The 20,159-nt window shown below is 43.4% G+C and overlaps 1 protein-coding gene across 1 annotated transcript in view; it reads right to left on the reverse strand.

Annotated features, from left to right (window-relative positions):
• Positions 1-17,869, reverse strand: part of LOC131035267 (protein disulfide-isomerase SCO2) — a 150,644-nt gene extending 132,775 nt beyond the window's left edge. The window contains exon 1 of the mRNA XM_057966936.2: positions 17,125-17,869. Within this exon, the coding sequence (XP_057822919.1) occupies positions 17,125-17,553 (429 nt within the window). The 5' untranslated portion in view covers positions 17,554-17,869. The remainder of the gene's footprint in view (positions 1-17,124) is intronic.
• Positions 17,870-20,159: the final 2,290 nt, after the last annotated feature.

Consider the following 20,159-nt stretch of genomic DNA (forward strand, 5'->3'; position numbering starts at 1 on the left):
CCCGCGCAAAGTATCCCCACTGGTTGCATGCCCGACACTGAATCATCAGTCGTCCCTTGGCATCATACTGCATTCAACTCCGATTATTGCTATTATTATTGTTGCCTCTTCATCCCCTTCGGTTACCTCTGTAACCGCCAGATTATGTCGTGGTGTTGGCTTGAGGCTGCGATGTGCCTGTTGTCGCTGACGGCTGCTCTTGGGTGAAGAGCACTTGGTTCCCCCGTGTCTTCATGTTGTAGGGACATTCTTTGGTGGAGTGTCCCAACACTTGGCAAATATCGCAGAAGGCCTTTTTTGGACAGGAGCCTTTTGTGTGACCTTCCTCCTTACATTCTGCGCACCATACTTCCTCATTTTTGCTGGTGCTTCCCTTCATGCTCTTGAATTCCTTCATCATGCAATGCATATCCTTCTGAAGGGCTTGCACCTTTTTACTCGACCCCTCTTCGCTGCTACTTCCGTCGGAGGAGTCCTCTTCAGAGGATTTGTGTTTCTTTTTCCTAGATGTCTTCCCTTCACTCTCCAGGTCCATTGCCCAGTTATAGGCATCTTCGTAGGATGTGGGGGGTACAATTTTCATTTTCCTTTTGAGTGACGATTTTAAGCCCTCCACAAACCACCTTTTCTTCAACCCATCGTCGAGTTGGTTATCCATTCTTCCCAACAATTCCTTGAGGCGTCGGCTATATGCTCGGATGGTCTCACTTTTCCCTTGCTTGGTGCTCAGGATTTCTGCTACGATTTCATTATCATCTCTAAGGAGTCAAAACTCCTTTTCGAAGGCTTTGTGCAATTCATCCCAAGTTGTCAGTTTGGTTTTATCAGCATCCGAGTACTAATCAATGGCTACTCCTCATAGGGTGGCGGGGAATCGCACCACCCATTCCGCCCTATCGGCCACGCCATTGGCCGACCAAATTGTCTCACATGTATGGCAATGTCGTACGGGGTCTTCTTTCCCATCTTTGATGAACTTCGGCATTTTTTGCCGATTCGCCATTACGTTCCTTGGCGGCGGCCCAGTCTGCCCTCCGGAACTCGAACTTGACCCTCCGGGAACTCCTCCTCCAGACGCTAGTCCTCCCGAAGGTACTCCGCCGAGATTTGGTCCGTTGGGTCCCACCAAGTTGCTCTGACTACTAGGGTGTGATGAGCATGCCCCGAACAAATTGCTTCTACTACCGTGACCTTGTGTCCTCCCGACACCTTCGGTCCCACCGGTATCCTCCACCTCTCTATTCTCGGTCTCTGTCTCGTCTTCCCTCCTGGTCTCAGCACCTCTGTATGGCGTGTACGGCTCTACCATACTCTCATCACCGATCTCCTCCAATGTTAGGGAAATGTCCCCCAACCATTTCCTGGTGGTTTCAATTAGCACCGAATCTTGGCCCTCGCCAGAGCCATTGCTGCCATTTCCGTCGCTTCCTCGGCAATCCTCTTGAATCTTCTTCTTCGTTCTGCTTGTTGCTCGAGAATTAATGCTCGTTGGGCGGCTTCAGAGTCCACTACGTATTCCTTTTTGTTTTTGTCTTTATTCAGCAGATTGGGCATTAATTCTAAATTCTCCTTATGAAATAGAATAAGACATCATATTAAAAGAACACTTTTATTAATTCATCCCTCGTATACAATGTATATCACTGACATACCCATTACAATGGGGGTGTTCTTGTTTATTCTCCTTTGCCCGTACACAGTTCAGGGATTATTTACCCCTCACTCGATTTCATCGCGCTCCTCTTCTTGGCGCTCGTAAAACTCCCGTAGGTTTTGTTGTCGTCGGTTCTCCCGATAGGTGTCTTCCCTGCGGTTTTGAAGAGCCAAAAATGCCTGTGCCAGAAGATTGGGCAAGCTGCTCATCAAACGATTTACCGTCGGGCTTACACCAAGCGCAGTCCACACAGCATCCTCTAGAACATCCTTGGTGGTGGCTTCTCTTCGTACGTGTGTTTTGATCGCCGCCTAGAGGATGCAAGAGAAATCTTTCATAAGTGCTAGTTCTCCCTCGAACAGTTCTTCAGGCTCTTCGTCTGGGTTACTGCTCATCCCTTCGGACATTGGTTGTCCCATTATCCACGTGCCATGTAGTATATTCCCGTGCTCCAGATTAATTTCGGCAACGGCGCCAAATGTTTACCCTTTGGGTGAATAGTTTAAAACATATAGATAGAATGCTTAACGAGAAACAATAATGCCATAGATACCAGATGATAATATCAAGTAAACAGAGAAGATACAATTTCCATTCATAATCATGTGCCTTTACAAGTTACCTTCCATGGTATATAAAGGTACCAAGGGGATGCGAGGGACAACCGTCGCACTCGTAACTACCATCCCTTGGTTACATTACTAACAAAGTAAAGTACTATCTAATTAACTACTGTTTTATTCCCGTACAATATTACCGCCAACATATAGCACATTGACTTCAATTGTTAACTCGAAAACCAAGTGCCAAATCGACAAAGGATGTTTCGACATATAGATTGATCAATGGATTATCAGGTTGTGTATTGTATGCTTCCAAATACTCTCAAAGAGAACCTTGTGATTGACTAATCATAGCAAATTGATGACCACATATCACCATTGGTGGTACACAGTCTAGATAGTTTTCTCACATTGTGAACATAAACTTGCCATGTTTTGGATGTTGTTGAACAATGTAGCATGCACAATCATATCCATTTTGGGGGTCCGTTGCATTATATGCAAGTTGTGTACCCAACGAATGAAGATCATCTTATTTGTCTTGATAAAAGTGGTTGTGGCCCAAGTTCAAGCTATAATTTTCAATTTTCAATGCTTCCCTATATCTCTTTAATGATGCCAATGCCTTGAATATCTCAATAATCAGTTAAAATGTTCCTCATCCTTGAGCAGGTCTAGCAAGGGAGGCTCCTTTATCCCAGGTTCTGGAAGTTCTTCATTTGAATCTCTGCCATTCTAGTCCTGCAGCCAAGGCAGCAGCTTTCTTCTCTTCCTTTCTAGAAGCCAATTTTGCAAGTTTTCTTCTCGTTCTTAGAGCTTTGTTCCATATTTCACAAAAATAGACCTTGCATGCAATAGTTTTCCTTTTGCCTCTGCCTTCTCCTTCTTGTAGCTTTATCTTCTATACTCTACATCTCTATGCATAGCAAGCTCTCCATCCTAAATTCCCTAGGTAGATTGTTTTCTACATGACATTTTGTCAAACTGAAATATCCTTAACAAATTTTTCCAGATTTGTATGCACAAATTTACATACCCAGACAGCATGCAAAGAACCAGCCCAGACGGCAAACAATAAACTATATTCCTTCTTATGAACATATTCCTCTCCTTCTAACTCAGTTATTACATTGCAGCATTTGCAGAAATCAAACAAAGAAATATTCAACAGTGACATCATAGATTCAATTATCCAGTAATGATCTTAAGTTTCTGATATTAATCTGATAAGATCTCAATAACAGAATGGAAGAACAAAATAATACCCATTACAATGGCACTCCAAGTCTTAATCGATAGGACCAGTGGCAACTTAAATGTATAATTTAGTACCAGGAAATGAGGCTCAGTATGCCCACGTTCGCTCCCAATGACAGCCCAATAGACCTGAAGTGATGCCTGCAGCAATGTCTTGTAACCGAATATATTTCCTTCCATTCCGCGCTTCCTTATGAAAGTATCATTTTGCTTTGCTGGTGTCGAATGACACACAGCAAAGGAAACCTAACTGCCAACTGCAGATGCATACACCAATTCCGTAGATAGTGATCAATAGACCAATCACACCTTGCAACTTCTATTCTGGAATCGCATCCACCCTGCAATTCATTACTTCTCAAATGGACGGAATGCAACTGAAATAAGGGCAAGTTACAGGCAGGGGTGACGTCCTACCTGAACATTGTCTTCCAGGGGTTTCATCCTAGAAAACACAGCATGCATAGAATGCACAAGCAGTCATAAACCTTCAATGATCTCCTTGCTTGCATTGAGCCATATTAATACCTTGTGCCTCCATTGGTCAGCCAAGAAAAAGGATGTCGGCCCGGCATACAAAGCAGAGTCGGCCCAAGAACATGTTAGGCTAAAATTATTTAATAGTATGCATTTATTCATAATTTTATTTATTAGTTTATTTAGTTATTTATTAATTATTTATTTAAAGCAAAATAAAAGAGAGGTTTGGCTGACCCAGCTTATATTGGGGATATCATACAAACAGTTCAAATGCTTCAGCAAAAGATTACTTGTAATTTATGACCAGCAGTCTTCTACATCTGCATCATAAATGTCATTTGCTATCCTTCAATTTATATCTTATATTAAGAAGAAGGCCTTACAAAGATACTCCTCAGACATTATGAAATTTTTTGATGAACCACACAATGAGATAACGAAAGCTGCCATTACTCCAAGAAGCTGCAAACTAACAGATCTCTTGATGCCTACCAATTTATCATTCGTATTTGGATTTCCTTTGCCAATTGTAAGATTGCGATGTTGGGATTTCCATGATCAACAAGCAAAAACCAAAACTTCCACGAACTTATGAGCACACAAAAAGCCACATGAATTTTATCTGAGAGTTGATTTGAATGTACAAAGTAGGCTTGCATATATAGGCAAGCTAGTAGATGTAAACAAGTTGGACACAACAACTAACCTTCCAAAGTTGAGAAACCTGTTAACTAACTTGACAAGTGTTCTAGTAAGTGGCATGTGTGTGTGCAAGAGGTGTCTCACAAAATGAGTACACATACCTCAACCATATGAGGTGAGACAAATCTCTAAAAAGTAAAATACCTAAGTAAACTTAAGCTTATGTGTGAATAGGTCAATCTAGAAAGTGATGACAACTAACTAGTTATGTAATGACACTATTTATACTAACAAACGGATAATTGTACATCTATCAAGGCTTATTGAATCTTTTCATGTCTGCATGTAAAGCCTTATTGCTTCTAAGTTAGCCTGTAAAAACCAACTCTAATGTGTGAGCTGCCACTGCAATTAAATGGTCCACAAAATAAGAAGCTGCAGGAAAATCAGGCAGGACATGCAAATTCCACTAATATAGTGACGCACTGTCTCTTAGAACATAATGAAAATTTCTTCCTCCAGAAAGATTGGGATCTCTTATAATAACTACTACGTATGACGAGAACCAGTGGAAGAAAATGATCCAAGCACCTTTTGTGCTTTGCTGCTATGAACAAACATACAATAATAGGGATAACAACATTTGCAATGTTGCATGCAGAGATTTCATCCAATTTAGCATTCCATCATTAAACAATTTCATACTGAATTTATTTTTGGCAATGCTCTATCAATTGTAGGATAATTCCCACTGATGGATATCGATCAAAAGCATCGTGATCTACTTCTTTCTCAACGAGCTCCTTCCGAGAATGATAGCATCCTCGAGTGTCAAACATCCACCTTATCCAATATATGTCATTGCATGCATTGCATCTACAACAATAGTGATTGTTGCTTTAGAAATTCTCCCAAACAACACTATCCACGGCCATCTAAATCTGAGAGGAGTAAGAGTGGATTAATTTGCCTTTATTCTTAACACAATATCATGACACTCCTCTGGAAAATCTTGAAGTGAATCTAAGGCTTCTTGTATGATAAGCTTGGGATCCCGTGCAGTCTCCAAGTCTTTGGGAAATAATGGGAATTGATTCTCTACTTAAGAACCAGAAGACATTTGTGCCATTGATTTTAACCAACTCTTACACCATCATTCCTAAACTTACCATAACAAAAGGCAATCAAATTAAATCCCATGAAATTTCATTATAACCAACAAGTGGGTCTGAATTAACCAATATGACATTTTAGAACAAGAAGAAAAGTTTAAAATTTTCAATGCTCAAAAATGCAAATTACAGATTGCCCCAAAGTTTGTGTAGAAAACATGCTACATTTCCGGCGGTTCATAGGGTCATCTTGCTTGAAAGATTGAGATCCCAAAAAACCTATTCCATTGGGCTTAAGTCACACCCTCCTAAAACAAATCGCACAAGTTAAGTCTTCTCAATCATTCATTCTTGGATAGGCATTATGGTGAGAAAAATTTGAATATGCAAACGTTGTCCATTACTCCACTCTTTGAGAAATTTGACACTAAATGACCCTTTTGAGCACAAGTAGGCTCCGGCCAATTTAAAGTTATGTTTGGAGAGGTGCCACAAGTTGGTGTCTTAACCTTAAGAAAGTTGTGAGTTCTTGTCTGTAAAGAGAAGCACCACATAATGAAAGGTAGAGTACACAAAAGAGAACAGAAATGTTGAAGAGGCCAAACTAAATGAGTGGATTTTACTTGCTCTCATTGCGAAAGGGATGAAGCATGTTGTCAAGATGACAAACCCCAAGAAACATCCATGAGTCGAATGTTTTGGTTTGAAAATATTTAACAAAATTGGAAGATTAATGGTTAAGTTGGATAACCATGTCTACGCTCTTGCTGGAGAGTTCCAAATACCTAGGCCACAATAACCAATGTGAGAACCAACTAGTGCCCAATTGAAGGAGTATGTGTTGGCGGCATTATTGTACACGGGAAAAATGTTTGCCCTCTCGGGTGAATAACTTAAGGCATAAAGAACATAATGCAGAATAATGCCGTAAATATCAGACAAAGTATATCAGATGTTCTATTCATAATCAGTGTCTTTTACAAATTACATTCCGAAGTATAAAAGGGTACCAACGGGGTGCGAGCACCAACCGTCGCACCGCAACTTCCACCCCTCGGTTGCCAACTAACCAAAACAATTACACATAATTAACTAATGTTATTCCTGTGTACAATAATGCCGCTAACATCATCCCCCCCAAAAAGAAAAGTCATCTCCAGGCGACTTACAAAACGGGAGATAATGCAACCTATACAGTATACATATCTGAAAGACTAGGGAGGGGGCTGAGAAAGCGTCCCTAAAGCAAAAGGGTGAGATGTCGGTGTCTGGGCCGCCAAGTGGGCGCGGAGCTCATACACCTGTTGAGTGCGTGTAGCCACATCCCGTTCCGCCACCAATACTTTCTCTAAAGCTGTCTTCACCATGTGTGTGGCTTCCAGCAACTCCTCCTCTTTTGTATCCACTGCCTCCGTCGCACAGACCAACCGAGTCTGCTCGGCTGCCAGACGAGTCTCTACCTCGGCCTTCGCTACCCGAGTCTCAACCGTCTCTGTGCGAGCCATCTCTAGCTGTGCCAACAACTGCGCCCTCTCGGTTGCCCATGAGGCCTGCTGACTGGCCACCTCCGTCTCCAATGCTACTCAGGCAGCCTCCCTGACTGCAAACTCCTGCTGTGTACGCCTCAATGTATAATAGGCATCCCGGTAGACCTGCTCGATCTCGCGGACAACTACCGTCACTCGACTCTCCACAACGGGCTAACGCAGCCTCCAAGCCTGGAGCATCTCCTCTGTCTCCGTAGTCGGCCACCCCTGAGACTCAAAGCAGGTAGCAAAGGCTGCAGGGCAGCCCACCCGCATAAACTGTAAGACCTGCTCTAGCTCCACCACCACCTGCTGCAATGCTTGTGTCTGGGCAGCGGCCACCACCCGCCTACCCCTCATTACCATAACAACCATGTCAGCTAGATAGGTCTCAACATCCTCCCCCGTCTGCGCCGAGGGCCGTGAAGTCCCTGGTGGAACGGCCACGACTGTATCCTGCTGTGAAGGTACCGCCTCGGCCACCGAAGGTGCACCATCTCTTGGTGCCTGACCAGCAGAGGTGACCTCCCCCGCCTCGTTCCCAACTGTGAGTCCATGTGCCTCCCCTGACGAGTCATCCAAGTCGACTACCTCCGCTCTAGTCTCTCGACATGGTGAGAATACAACCGCTCCCTCCGGCTGTGCCAGTGTCATCTGAAACCGCTGTGTGAGCCAGCTCTGTATAGCCTCGAGGTCAGCACGCATCTCCGTGACCGGGGGATGGTTCGCTGTCATCGTCTCCTCCAACAAGGAAGCAGAAACAGTCACCACTGTGTCACTACCCATGACGTCCAACCGTAAGTGAGGCTCGGTATCCACTCCCTCCACCTCCGTCAGCCCCTGCTCCACAACGACCACTACCCGATGCGGCGACTCCTCCGTCCCTGACTCTGCGATGTCCTCGGTAAGTGCCGCCATGGTTGGGCCCGGTGATGCTCCCTGGTGCTCATGCTGGAGGGGACCAAGTGTAACAGGCGTATGGCTCTGCCCGAAGGCCGGAATACAGGTGCCGCCCACTCCAGATGCTGGCACAGGTGTGCCCATCGGTAACAGGGGTGGGGCAAACAAGACTCGTACAGGCTCCTCCGTTGCCTGGCTGCTATCGTCCTCCTCATCTTCCACCTCTGAATCCTCCGCGCTGCTGGAATCCCTCCCGCTGTCAGACTCCCCTGAGACCGAGGCCCTATCTACCGCCTGTTTCCGCTTCGCGGAAGAGTGCCCAATGTCCAAGTGCCTCCAATACATTATTGGAGGCTCGCCTGCTGTCAACAGTCCCTACAGCCGTACCTCCAACTCGTCCTCCGGCACTGCTTCCCGCGTGGCCTCCAAGAATAACCCTATAGCGTAGTGAGGCATATAGAATGTGCGATGCTGGTGCGTCAAAAACTCATACATACGCTCTGCCAGTAACGCGGCCCAATCATACACAATGCCATTCATCAGCCCATTCATCAGCATAATCTGAGGGAGGGCAATGTCCGACGCCCTACCCGACCCTGTCAATCTGCTCTTGATGACATCCATAATGCATCTCCAGTGGCCCTCCGCAACAAAAGTCTTACGGATTCCGCGACCCTTCGTGGCTCTAGCCACGCTATCCAACTCTCCTGTCGTCAAGTTCCGGGAGATTAATTTAATCCACCGCTCCTTCTCCTCCCGCGTCATCTTTTTGGCCTTCAAGTCTATTTTCTTGCCTTGGCTGCCTGGAATGCCGAATACCCTCGTGAAATCCCCTACTTTGAAGGATATAGTAACATCCCTCCGGAGGTATTCAAACGTGTTGGTGCATGTGTGCCTATCGAAGGTGTCCACCATGAAGCGTAGGGCACCCTCGTACTCCCGGATAGGAAACACGGGCATCCGAACAGCCCACTCTACTTGTACCTTACAGAGGTTTTGCTTTACCAGGTCATTGTCGGGGGTATCCTGCCACCATTTCCGGCATTCCAATCCATTCAGGCCTTCAAAAGTAACATTTTGTGGCGTCACTATGTTTTTCGCACTTATAGCAGCCTGTGGTGCCTTCTGTTTTTGCTTTTGTCGAGCACTGGCATCCATGGTGCCGCCTGCAACACGTACTCCTGACGCTAAAATCTTGATATTGCTATCCCTATCCCTCTGGCTGCTACTGGAAGAAGCGTGCAGCTGTTTCTTCCAACTTCTTTTCCCTGCTGAATCCATCAATCTCTGTATAACTGATTTCCTGTAAAAAAATTGTACCCTCTTAGGCACCTTCGTAACGACCTTCTTTTTCGTGCGGCTGCTTGGTCTACCTATGGCGGTCCTTTTGCCCTTACGTGGCTGTGTGGTTTACTTTTGGCATGGCTGCGTGGGATTGTGCGGGCTTGGTCTCTTTTTTTTTTCCTTTTCGGCTGCTGCGCGTTGCTGTGCGTAAACCTTGTTGTGCGTGTTGCGTGGTCGGGCTGTGCGGTGTGTGCGGCGTCTTCCTCTTCCTTTATCCCTTGTTGTGCGGTGTTGTGCCCTCGGCGATGTGCGGTGTTGTGCGGCATGTTCTCCTTTTTTTCCTACGTTTGCGCGAAGGGTTAATGTCATGCGGGCGGTGTTTTAATGTTACGCGGCTGCTTGCAGTGACCACCTTCGGTGGCTTCCACCGCCGGTGGCCCCACCGTTGGTGTGACCACCGCACGGTGGCTCCACCGCACGGTGGTCCCACCGTCGGTGGTTCCACCGCACGGTGATGCCACCGTCGATGGTTCCATCGCACGGTGATGCCACCTTCGGTGGAACCACCGTACGGTGGCCACTTTCTTCTTCTTTTTTTTCATCATCTGACTGACTGACTAGAGAGTCCCGGTTCCCTCCATTCATGATAGACTTTTAATTTTGACCCATTGACTGCGTCCGGTATCTCCTTCCCGTCCAACGTCCACAACTTAATCGCCCCGTTCGTATTGACCTCGCGTATCCGGAAGGGCCCTAACCATCGGACTTTGAATTTCCCAGGCTTAATTTCGTTCTTCCCGTTGAATTTCAAAACTAGCTGTCCGGGAGAAAACTTCATTTGCCGGAGGTGTTTGTCGTGCCAAACCTTCCGTCTTTGCTGGGCTGTCTCTGTCACCCACTGAGCCATCATCCTTCGTTCGTCCAATTTGTTCAAGGCGTACAGTCTCTCCCTTAGGCTTTCCATGTCTCCAAGTCGATTATCGATGGCGATTCGGAGACTCGGCACCATGAATTCAACTGGCACCACGGCTTCTTGTCCATACATTAGCTGGAAGGGAGTCTGTCCAGTGGTTACCTTGTAAGTTGTTCGGTATGCCCAGAGTACTGATGGTAGGTGTTCCTCCCAGTCATCCTTCTCCACTCCGCAAGACTTATATATCACCGACATCATTATTTTATTGGTCGCCTCGGCCTGCCCGTTTGCCCGTGGATAGTAGGGGCTTGATAAGGAGTGGAAGATTTTAAACTCCGTTGTCAGCAATCGGATTATGTGATTTACAAAATGGCCTCCTCTGTCACTCATCAGTTGGATTGGAATCCCATACCGCGTAATGATGTGTTCATAGATGAATTTTGCTGTATTGACTACCGAATTGTCGGGTAAGGCCCGTGCCTCCACCCACTTGGTCAAGTATTCTGTTGCCACTACAATGTATCTGCATCGTCGAGCTCTACTTGGTTTTAATGGTCCGACGAAATCCAATCCCCATCTCTCAAATAGTTCCTGGGCATTCGATGGTTTGAGGGGCATAAAATACCTTTTTAATGGCCGCCCAGCCCGTTGGCATGTATCACAGCTTGTTACCCACTCCCTGGCGTCATTATGTAGTGTCGGCCACCACAGTCCTACCAACAGAACTTTCCTCGCCATGGTGTCGGGCCCCATGTGTCCACCTGCGGGCCCTTCATGTGCTTCTTTCAAGACGCTCGGAATTTCCTCTTCTAGGACGCATTGCCGTAGGATTTGATCGGGCCCCATTTTACACAATAGGCCATTAATGAGTTGGAATGTCCTGCTCCTCAATACCAGTTTCCTTCTTTCTCCTGGTGGCATCTCCCTCAGGAACTGTGATGTCGACAAATATTCCCCCATGCTTGCATACCAAGCAGGGAGAACCGCGATGCGAAATAAGTGAGCGTCTGGAAAATCTTCGTTCACTCCTTCGGCTGGTTCTCCTGACTGAATTCTCGACAGTTGGTCGGCTATCACGTGGCTCTTCCCAGGTCTTACTATAATGTTGAATGTAAATTCCTGCAGCAGTAGCAGCCATCGGCTGATTCGTCCTTGGATAATTGGCTTGTTTACCAAATACATTAAACCCTGGTGGTCCACATAAAATGTGAACGGGGTGGCGAGCAAGTAATGTCGAAATTTCTGGACGGAGTACACCATCCCGAGGGCTTCCCTTTCTGTGGTGCTATAATTTTTCTCTGCCTTCGACAAGAGTCTGCTTGCAAAGTAGACCGGGTGATCTAGCCCGTGGTCGCCAACCTGGGTCAGTGTGGCCCCTATGGCAAAGTTGGATGCGTCAACGTGTACGTGGAACTCTTTGTCCCAGTCAGGATATGTTAGGATTGGCGCACCCACCAATCGTGACTTCGGTTCTTGGAAGGCCTCCTCCTGAGCCGTCCCCCATATATACCGTTCACCTTTCCTTGTCAGCTTGTCCAAAGGGCAGGATACTCGAGCAATTTTTTTGATAAATCGCCTGTAATACCCTATGTGTCCTAGGAAGGATTTGACTCCCGTGACATCTGTGGGTGCCTCCATTTCTACTATCACCCGAATCTTGTCTGGGTCAATCTTGAGTTCAGCCTTACACACTATGTGTCCTAACAGCTTCCCTTGAGGCACCATGAATCTGCATTTTTTGGGGTTGAAAGCAAGGGCAAGAACGCGATGGAGCCAAACAGTGAAGGGGTGCTCGAATAGGAGGGATATTGTGAAGATGAGGTATGCTCACTTAACGGGCTCTTCCACTGGCAAATGGAGGATTACGAAATGTTCCAAAGCTACAGGCTCGAAGTAGAGGAACCAGAGCAACCAACAAAGGTGTACCTGCCGGAATACAAAGAATATTGGAAGGGAGACGCCCCAAACCTCGATGACGTGGATAATCCCAAGATTATTGGCAACGATTGGATCTCTGTGTGGAAGGCCGCAGCCTTCAAAATCTTTATTGTTCTTCTTCTTCTTATGTACGGGAAGGAGACCGTGGTCCCTGTAGAATTTGTGGTTCCAGGTCTTCGAATGGCTATTGAAAATAGATTGGCCACCAACGGGCCCAAATTGAAACCCTACCACACGAAGCGCGCAGGGGACACGAGAGGCCAAACGGACACCCGAGAGCCCGGAGGGGGACCTGAGAGGATGGAAGGGGACTCGAGAGGCCAGGCAGGCGACTCAAGAGGCACAGGACCACAGCAGGCGACTCTCAAGCGAGGAAAACCGAGAAGGATGAAGGGCAATCCCAGAGACAGGGGACCCGAGCCGAAGACTCTCTAGACAACTTTTTTTTTTAAAAAAAACGTACGGTTGTACGAGACAATTAACTGTACGGCAGGAAAAAATTGTGAAAAAAAAAAAAGCACCACCGCACGGGGCCGTACGGCAGATGACCATACGGCTGAAAAAAAAAGAGTGAGGCCACCGGCTCCACCGACGGTGGGACCACCGTACGGTGGGACCACCAAAGGTGGTCACACCAACGGTGGATGCCACCGAAGGTGGATGCCATCGTGCGGTGGTCAACCGCACACCCAACATAAACCCCCGCACAGCCGCACACGCCACACACAAAGTCGCACAGCCGCTTCGTCGTCATGGTCCGCCGTACGGTGGAGGGGTGTAGGCCGCACGGGAAGGTGGCTGCACGATTGGGTAGGTGGCCGCACGATTGGAGGTGCCGGTGCTGTTGTTGACCGTACAAGGAGGTTGTATGGCCGGGGTGCCATCGGGGACATTATAGTGCCTAACAAAAAAAAAAAACGACCACCACCAGATTTAAAATGATTCGCTGGAGTTTGAAGCCAAGACACTGGAAATTCAGAGTGGAAAGAAGGGTTTTTGGCATCTTAAAATATCACAGAAATGTTGTGCGCCATGGACTTTCGTATGGTTCTAAGGGTTGTAAATTGGTGTTGGCGGCGGGGGCGCTGCCCCTCGACCCCACCCTGTACTACGACAGGGAGCGCACCTGGGGCGCTGCCCCAGGACCCCGCGAGGGGCGCTGCCCCTCGACCCCACGGGGGCACTGCCCCTCGACCCCGCTGGGGCGCTGCCCCAGACCCCGCGAGGGGCACTAGCCCTCGACCCTGCTGGGCCCGTTGCCCCCAGACCCCCAGTTTATTTTTGAGCTACAGAATACCACGGGAAGTGTTGTGGTTGTCCGTACTGTGAGAAAGAAGCCTGCAGCTAAGCATTGGCGGGGAAGCCATCAGCCGTAGAGGGAGACGGATTTGGAGGTTGGGAACAAACAGAGTTTGAGGGAAGGCATTGTAGGTCCGCGCAGTTGTATGACACCAGGGAGTTATTCAGTTCAGTTTTTAGCCTTTGGGGAGTGTGATGGAGGATTTGAGGTGTCTCCTAGCATTTGTGCCAGTGGATTGTGGCCACCTCCAGGCATGACTGGTACGCTTTGAGGAACTCGGAGTATGTCTCGGCTGGACGTGAGGTTGCCTTAGTGGATGCACAGAGGGCTCGGGAGGAGCTGACCACCAGGTTGGAGGCAATAGTCGCATGAGACTTAGTTCAGCGTACCCAGGAGTTGGATGCCGGGAGAGCAGCACGGGTGGCTATCGAGGACAAATTGGCTAGGGAGACAGTATCATTTGAGTAGCAGTTGGTGGAAGCTGAGACTGAAAAACATGTTTTGCAGACAAGTTTGGGTTAGGCACAGGAGGACTGTGATGGCAAAGGAAGCAATATTGGCGAAATCCGCACTTGAGCATCGGATGGTAGCAGAAAAGGGTTTTCAGGCGAGGACGCAGCAAGTATATAAGATCCGGGCCCGACTGGCATCAATAGTTCCTGCCATTCATCTCTATTTTGTATTAAGTCGTCGGAGTCGACTTCTTTTCTTGGGGGGGATGATGTTGCCGGGAATAATCATTATGTTATGTTGTTATATTATGTTTATGTTGTCGTCAGTAATAATGAGTTACGGCGGTCAGTTAGTTAGCCGACGGGTAGGTAGTTGGAGTCGCGACAGTTGTGTCGCACCCCTTCGGGTATTATATATTGTGTACCTTTTCTTCGAAGTATGATCATGTTAGTCGTGTCAGATGTAATGTTATAAGCACTTATTGTACATGGACTGTGGAATTAATACAGAGGCTGGTTATTTAGTATATTTCCATTATGTTCTGTGCATTTACTTTCTGCATTTAACCGTTTACCTGAGAGGGCAAACAGTATGCACCTTGGGAGTTGCCAACTAGCGTCCTCATTAGGAATTTGTTCTTAGATATAGCCTTAGCCATTAATAACAAGGAATTTTGAAGCCCTATTGGGAAACATCTACAAGGACCACTCTCAATTTGGAGGGACCTTCTCAAAAGCTGGAATCCCATGACTCTATTAGACCAATTCTCCATTCTCGTTACTCACAAAACGCATGGAACCCAAAAAAAAGATAGCCATTTCTTCATCATACATTATACATTGTTGTGCTATCACATATATAGGCAAGCAAGAAACTTGAGATAAATACTAACAAATACTTGGCTTTGATAAAATTTGTTAGTCTTTTCTGCATGGGTAATTACAACTACCTTGATGTTTTTCTAAATGAATAGACCATCAGATTCTATGGCACATCTTTGTATTGGATTGTCTTAATTCCAAATTGAACAAGTTTTCCCCACCGTTTAGACTTTGTAAATATCCTTGTCAGTTGTCACAACTAGAAGCTCAGAAAGAAAATTTGAGCAACGTGAATCTTGTATTCCCTTTATTGACATAATTTACAATGATGGGTCCCATTAGGTGAAAAAGTGTTTTAGGAAAGCCAATATACTTTATTGAAAATGGAGATGTTGAATCGGCTCAACACATCTGAACAAAATTTAAATAATTGAAGAACAAAGTCTGAACAAATTTGGTCAACGCAACAAGACATTGACCAATTTCTTCAAGGCTTCCCATGCATCATTTGGAGATCCACCTTGCAATTTTGGTGGATGGACTTAGAGAACGTCAAACTTGTCAACCTAAAAAGTGCTGCCTCGAGTTCTACTTCCAAAGTAAATTTGGGATTGAAAATGTTGATTATATCTTCCACTTTGGGATTGTTGGGCATGTCCTACAAAGAAATCATTGCTCTCCTTCACAACCTTTTGTGTCCTCTTGGTGACTTGGCAACAAAATTCAGATAGAAAGGTACTAAATGTTGATCGTTTAAGCAGTCAAAAAAAGGCAATTCAATGATGGAAAATAATTTGAATAAACGTCATCATTTAGAAAATTAATGAGGGAACAAATAATTTCAAGATCTTAAACCAACATATGAGGAGGACGAGAAATGTTTTTTAACAAATAATTTCAAGGGAATGCAAGAAGGGGGAACAGTGAAAGATCCCTCACTAAGTACACAACCTCATGAGCATGATTAAGGACTGCATGAAGCCAAGGGAGAGGGATAAGGTCTGCCCTTGGGCCTAGGGTCAAGGGTCAATTTAGTTGCACCCTATTGCATGTCTTTCGTACAAACCCATATTTATCAATTGTTGGCATAGAGGGACCCTCAATCATAAGAGGAGAGAAGGATGACACGTTGAAGGGAAACGGCATGCAAACCCCACTAGGTACTCCACCTCATCAATGGTTAAGGACCGCATGACGCCAAGGGAGGGATAAAGTCCACCCTAGGGCCTAGGGTAGGGGATATATGGGGCACCTTATCATGTCAGCCAATTCTACCCTCGTTATGGTTGAACCCCCATATAATCACTTAGTATTGTTATATGTTATAGATATGTATTTCCTTTAACCCTAGAAATTCTATGAATTACATCTATCTCATGATCTAACTTGGTTGCAGGTTTCCAAGGCAGACTTATCTTATTTTATTCATAAGTAAAGGATATAACCCTAACTATATTATGTTCCTTGTTATTGTGAATTTAGGGCAAATTACAAGCTAATCCACAAAAGGGACATTACACCCTTTATGGTGGTTTTGTTTGATAGACATTAGAAAAGGTAATTTGCAACGTCCTAGAAAAACTTCTTGTTAAATTTAATGATATTCACTTGCAATTCTATGTATGTGCCTTCAACGTCCTTGAAATGGGTGCTTGGATGTCCGTGAGGTAAAATAATATTTAATTATTATTCTCTAGAATACTTAAAACATTATAGTAATGGTATTGAACAAAGAGGTTATGCAAAAAAAATTGACAGTGGCAGTTACACATTCATCGTCAACTGTGAAATTTATCATCACGCACATGTAGCACTTGGGACTTACATTGGGAGAACTAGAGCATCTAGCCATGATAGTTAGAAGCGATGGTAGTTGGCACCTTCATCATGGATCGCAAGTTTTGGAGTGGTGTCTACTTATGGAATCAAAGATGTTGTCATTGGTTGATATTTATCTTGGGCAAATTTTCAATGTATATTAGGATATGGGTCTTTGCTTTTGGACCATGGTTTTAGTGACCACCGGTTTACTAAAACTACTTGTGGTTTCCTGTTGCCTTCACTCAGTATATCGAGTGTATGAGATAGGGAAAATAATTCTACACGTAGTTAATCCGAACAAAAATGGTACATTAAAAAAGTTGCCCCAATTACTTAAAACTGTCAAGCACAAACTTAATAACGTACAATTACACCTAACATATTGCGTTGGGAGCAAAGGTAAAGCCAATGCACTAAGAACGAAACCCTAAATGGCAACGTACGAAGTGTTCAGACTAACCTCCTTCTCGGGATTGCACTGCAATCTTTTGTCGATAATTTCTTTGGGCACTGGAGTGGAACCCGGGTACAATATCGGCAAAGGAAGAGCATCGTCTTTACTCAGCGAGCTGTCCCCAGTCCCTATGCGCTTATCCTTGGCATTAATCCTGGTTCCACGTTTTCCATCTGCTCCCACCCCGACAGGACTCGAGTCCTGCTGAATTCTTACACCACCACTACCTGAAGAAGACGTTGAAGACCCGTTTAATATTGCGTCCGCAATTCTGAATATTAGAGGAGGACGAACCTCTGAAATAGCAGGCACGTTCTGACAGATGACGGCTTTCCTGCCAGTGCGGGGCCATGACAGCAATGGTGGTGAATTTGCGACGGAAATGTTCGGATGTGGCGAGAGAGAGGAAAAGAGTTGAGCTGGGATTTTCAACATTTGTAAAAGAATATATACGAGCTAATGACTACCATTGTTTGTCTGAGGAGACGGGATTTGCTGATGGAACTCGCTGTTTCGTCCTTTTTTCCGTCAAATTCACTGTTACTGTATATCTATTTCAGTCAAGATTGGAAGGCTTAGAATTGTGTTGTCGATCATTTATATGGAAGAAAATTATCAACCAAATTTCGTAATAAAAAATACAGCAGTTTTCGTCGATTTTCTCAACAAAATTGTCTGTTTGTTTTATAAAGATGTAGAATCAGTTTGGACACGATAGTTGCATAAGAAGGTTTTTCACGAGGATAGATATAATGTTTTTCACGAGAGGAGAGATTTTAATGTTTGGCAACTAAAAATATCCTTACATTTGGTTGGGATGTGGACAAATTAATAATTTTGATCTGTTCAATATCATTTTCTAAAAGATCTTTATGTTCTATTATTATAGATAATATTGAAAGTATACATGTGAAGATCTTTCAATTGTGGATGGATGTGGATGGATTTTAATATTAATGATTTGACATTTTATAATTTATATTTGTTTTAATATGTTATTTTAGAAATAGAGAGTAAAGAGATATAGAAGAAGAAGAAGAAATTAGTTAACGTCCACGAGGCTAAGAATAGTCTATGGGATAGACCCCTTCAGAAATCAACTTCTGCATTACACCTCTTTTCTTGTGTAACGTAATGATGAGAGCCCTTGGTTGAAACATAAAACCTCTTTTTAAATTATAAAAAAAATTCTCTAGATTCAAAATTACCCCAAACAAAAAGATGTCAATAAAACATTAAATTATAAACACTTTACAATGTTATTTTCAAATTGTTTTGCACAAATCAAGATAACTAATCATATGTTTGGATTTATGTCTCAAATATGAGTACAAGATTAGTAACAACTTTTGTCTTGCAAATAAGACTGTCAAATATATAGAAGAAAATAATTAACCTAAGAATACAACACCTTTATGTTGTTAAAATAAAGACCAACAAGTTACCTAAAGGAATAATATGTACAGTACGACACCTAATTTCATAAATCAAATAGTCAAGCCTATATTTAAAGCTACCTCTTAGGTGATTATATAAATTTATTATAAAGAATGAACCTTTATCATATTCGAGTTCAATCAGTGAAATCACAAACATAATTAATTAGCTTGAATGATAATTTTAGCTCATAATTGATGTTAATCATCATTAAAAATTTATATGCTCAAAACAATTATTTATAAATTACAAAATGTCTTATATTAGTGTCATTATTTTATCCCAAAATTGATATTTTAAAATTCAAGGGCTTAAAGCTTCTTGAAAAAGTAAGAAAATTAAATTTATAGCAAACCCTAATCCTAAAGAAAGAATAAAATAAATGCTAAATAAAGTGACCTAAAAATAAGCCATCAACTCTCTATCCAAAAATATATCTTTTGGAAACAACTACAAGATATAGCCATTGTTAGAATAGCAAATTGATGCATGAATCTTTACTATGAATCGAATGTATTTTTTCACTCTAAAACTTGTTAGGTCCTCTTAAAAACATTAGTATCCTAAGCACCATAAATCTATTAACAACCTCACCTGTCCAACCTAGTGATTCTATTTGTAATAAATGTTGCTATTTTTTTCTAAAAACTTGTATATACTTTAGCTTAAACTCATAAACATTTTGTCAAACAATTTGAAAATTATTAAATTAATCAATAAATCTAATTTGAAGGGTTTTAAAAAGCTACAACTATCAATATTGATCAAAAAGATACTCACAAGTAGTTGTCTTACATTCAAATGGTCATTGACATTTTTACAAACACTTGGCATTCAATAATTTAATTATTGGTAAAAGTTTATTATGCAAATACATAGTTGGAAGGTAAAATTTGCTAACCGTCAACCCTTGAAGACTCTCATGTACATCAAAATTTTCATAAATCAATTTCATTTGACCTCATACATTGTTGTTTTTAATGGTGTCCCTATATATCAACCCTCTCTTTTTTTTCAACCTATTATTGCACACAAAACTATCATAAAATCCAACACCATGACCTTACAAGTGCAACTCACCCAATAAGCAACATTAGTAATATCCTCAATGTGACTTATATGATTCTATAAAATGAAAGGGTATGGCTCACAAACAAATGAATACTAGTTATCCTTATGTGTCTTAATCTTGATGTTTTGCAAAATGAATACTAGTTATCCTTATGTGTCTTAATCTTGATGTTTTGCATTTGCAAGCAATAAAATGGAATGACATGCTCAGTAGAATAATTGTTATTACAAATTTGTTCTTGCTTACAAACTTCAATAAATTTGTTATATGTAACTACTTGAACCTATACCTCCATAAATAGTTTAATATTCAACGAAACTTAACACAAATAATATTAGACATAAATCATTCAAGTGATTAATGATCTTTGAGTGAAATTACTCAATTGGCTAGGTGGGTTTTCATCTACAACATCGATTTCTCAAAGGGTTGATGAAATCTAAAATTGAAGAAATGTCACCTCACAACCTCCTTTTACAACCCCTTTAGATCTTTCTACAATTTCTCACAACGTGATTTTTATTTTTTATTT

This window comes from Cryptomeria japonica, chromosome 2 (assembly GCF_030272615.1).
Source record: "Cryptomeria japonica chromosome 2, Sugi_1.0, whole genome shotgun sequence".
Lineage (NCBI taxonomy): Eukaryota > Viridiplantae > Streptophyta > Pinopsida > Cupressales > Cupressaceae > Cryptomeria > Cryptomeria japonica.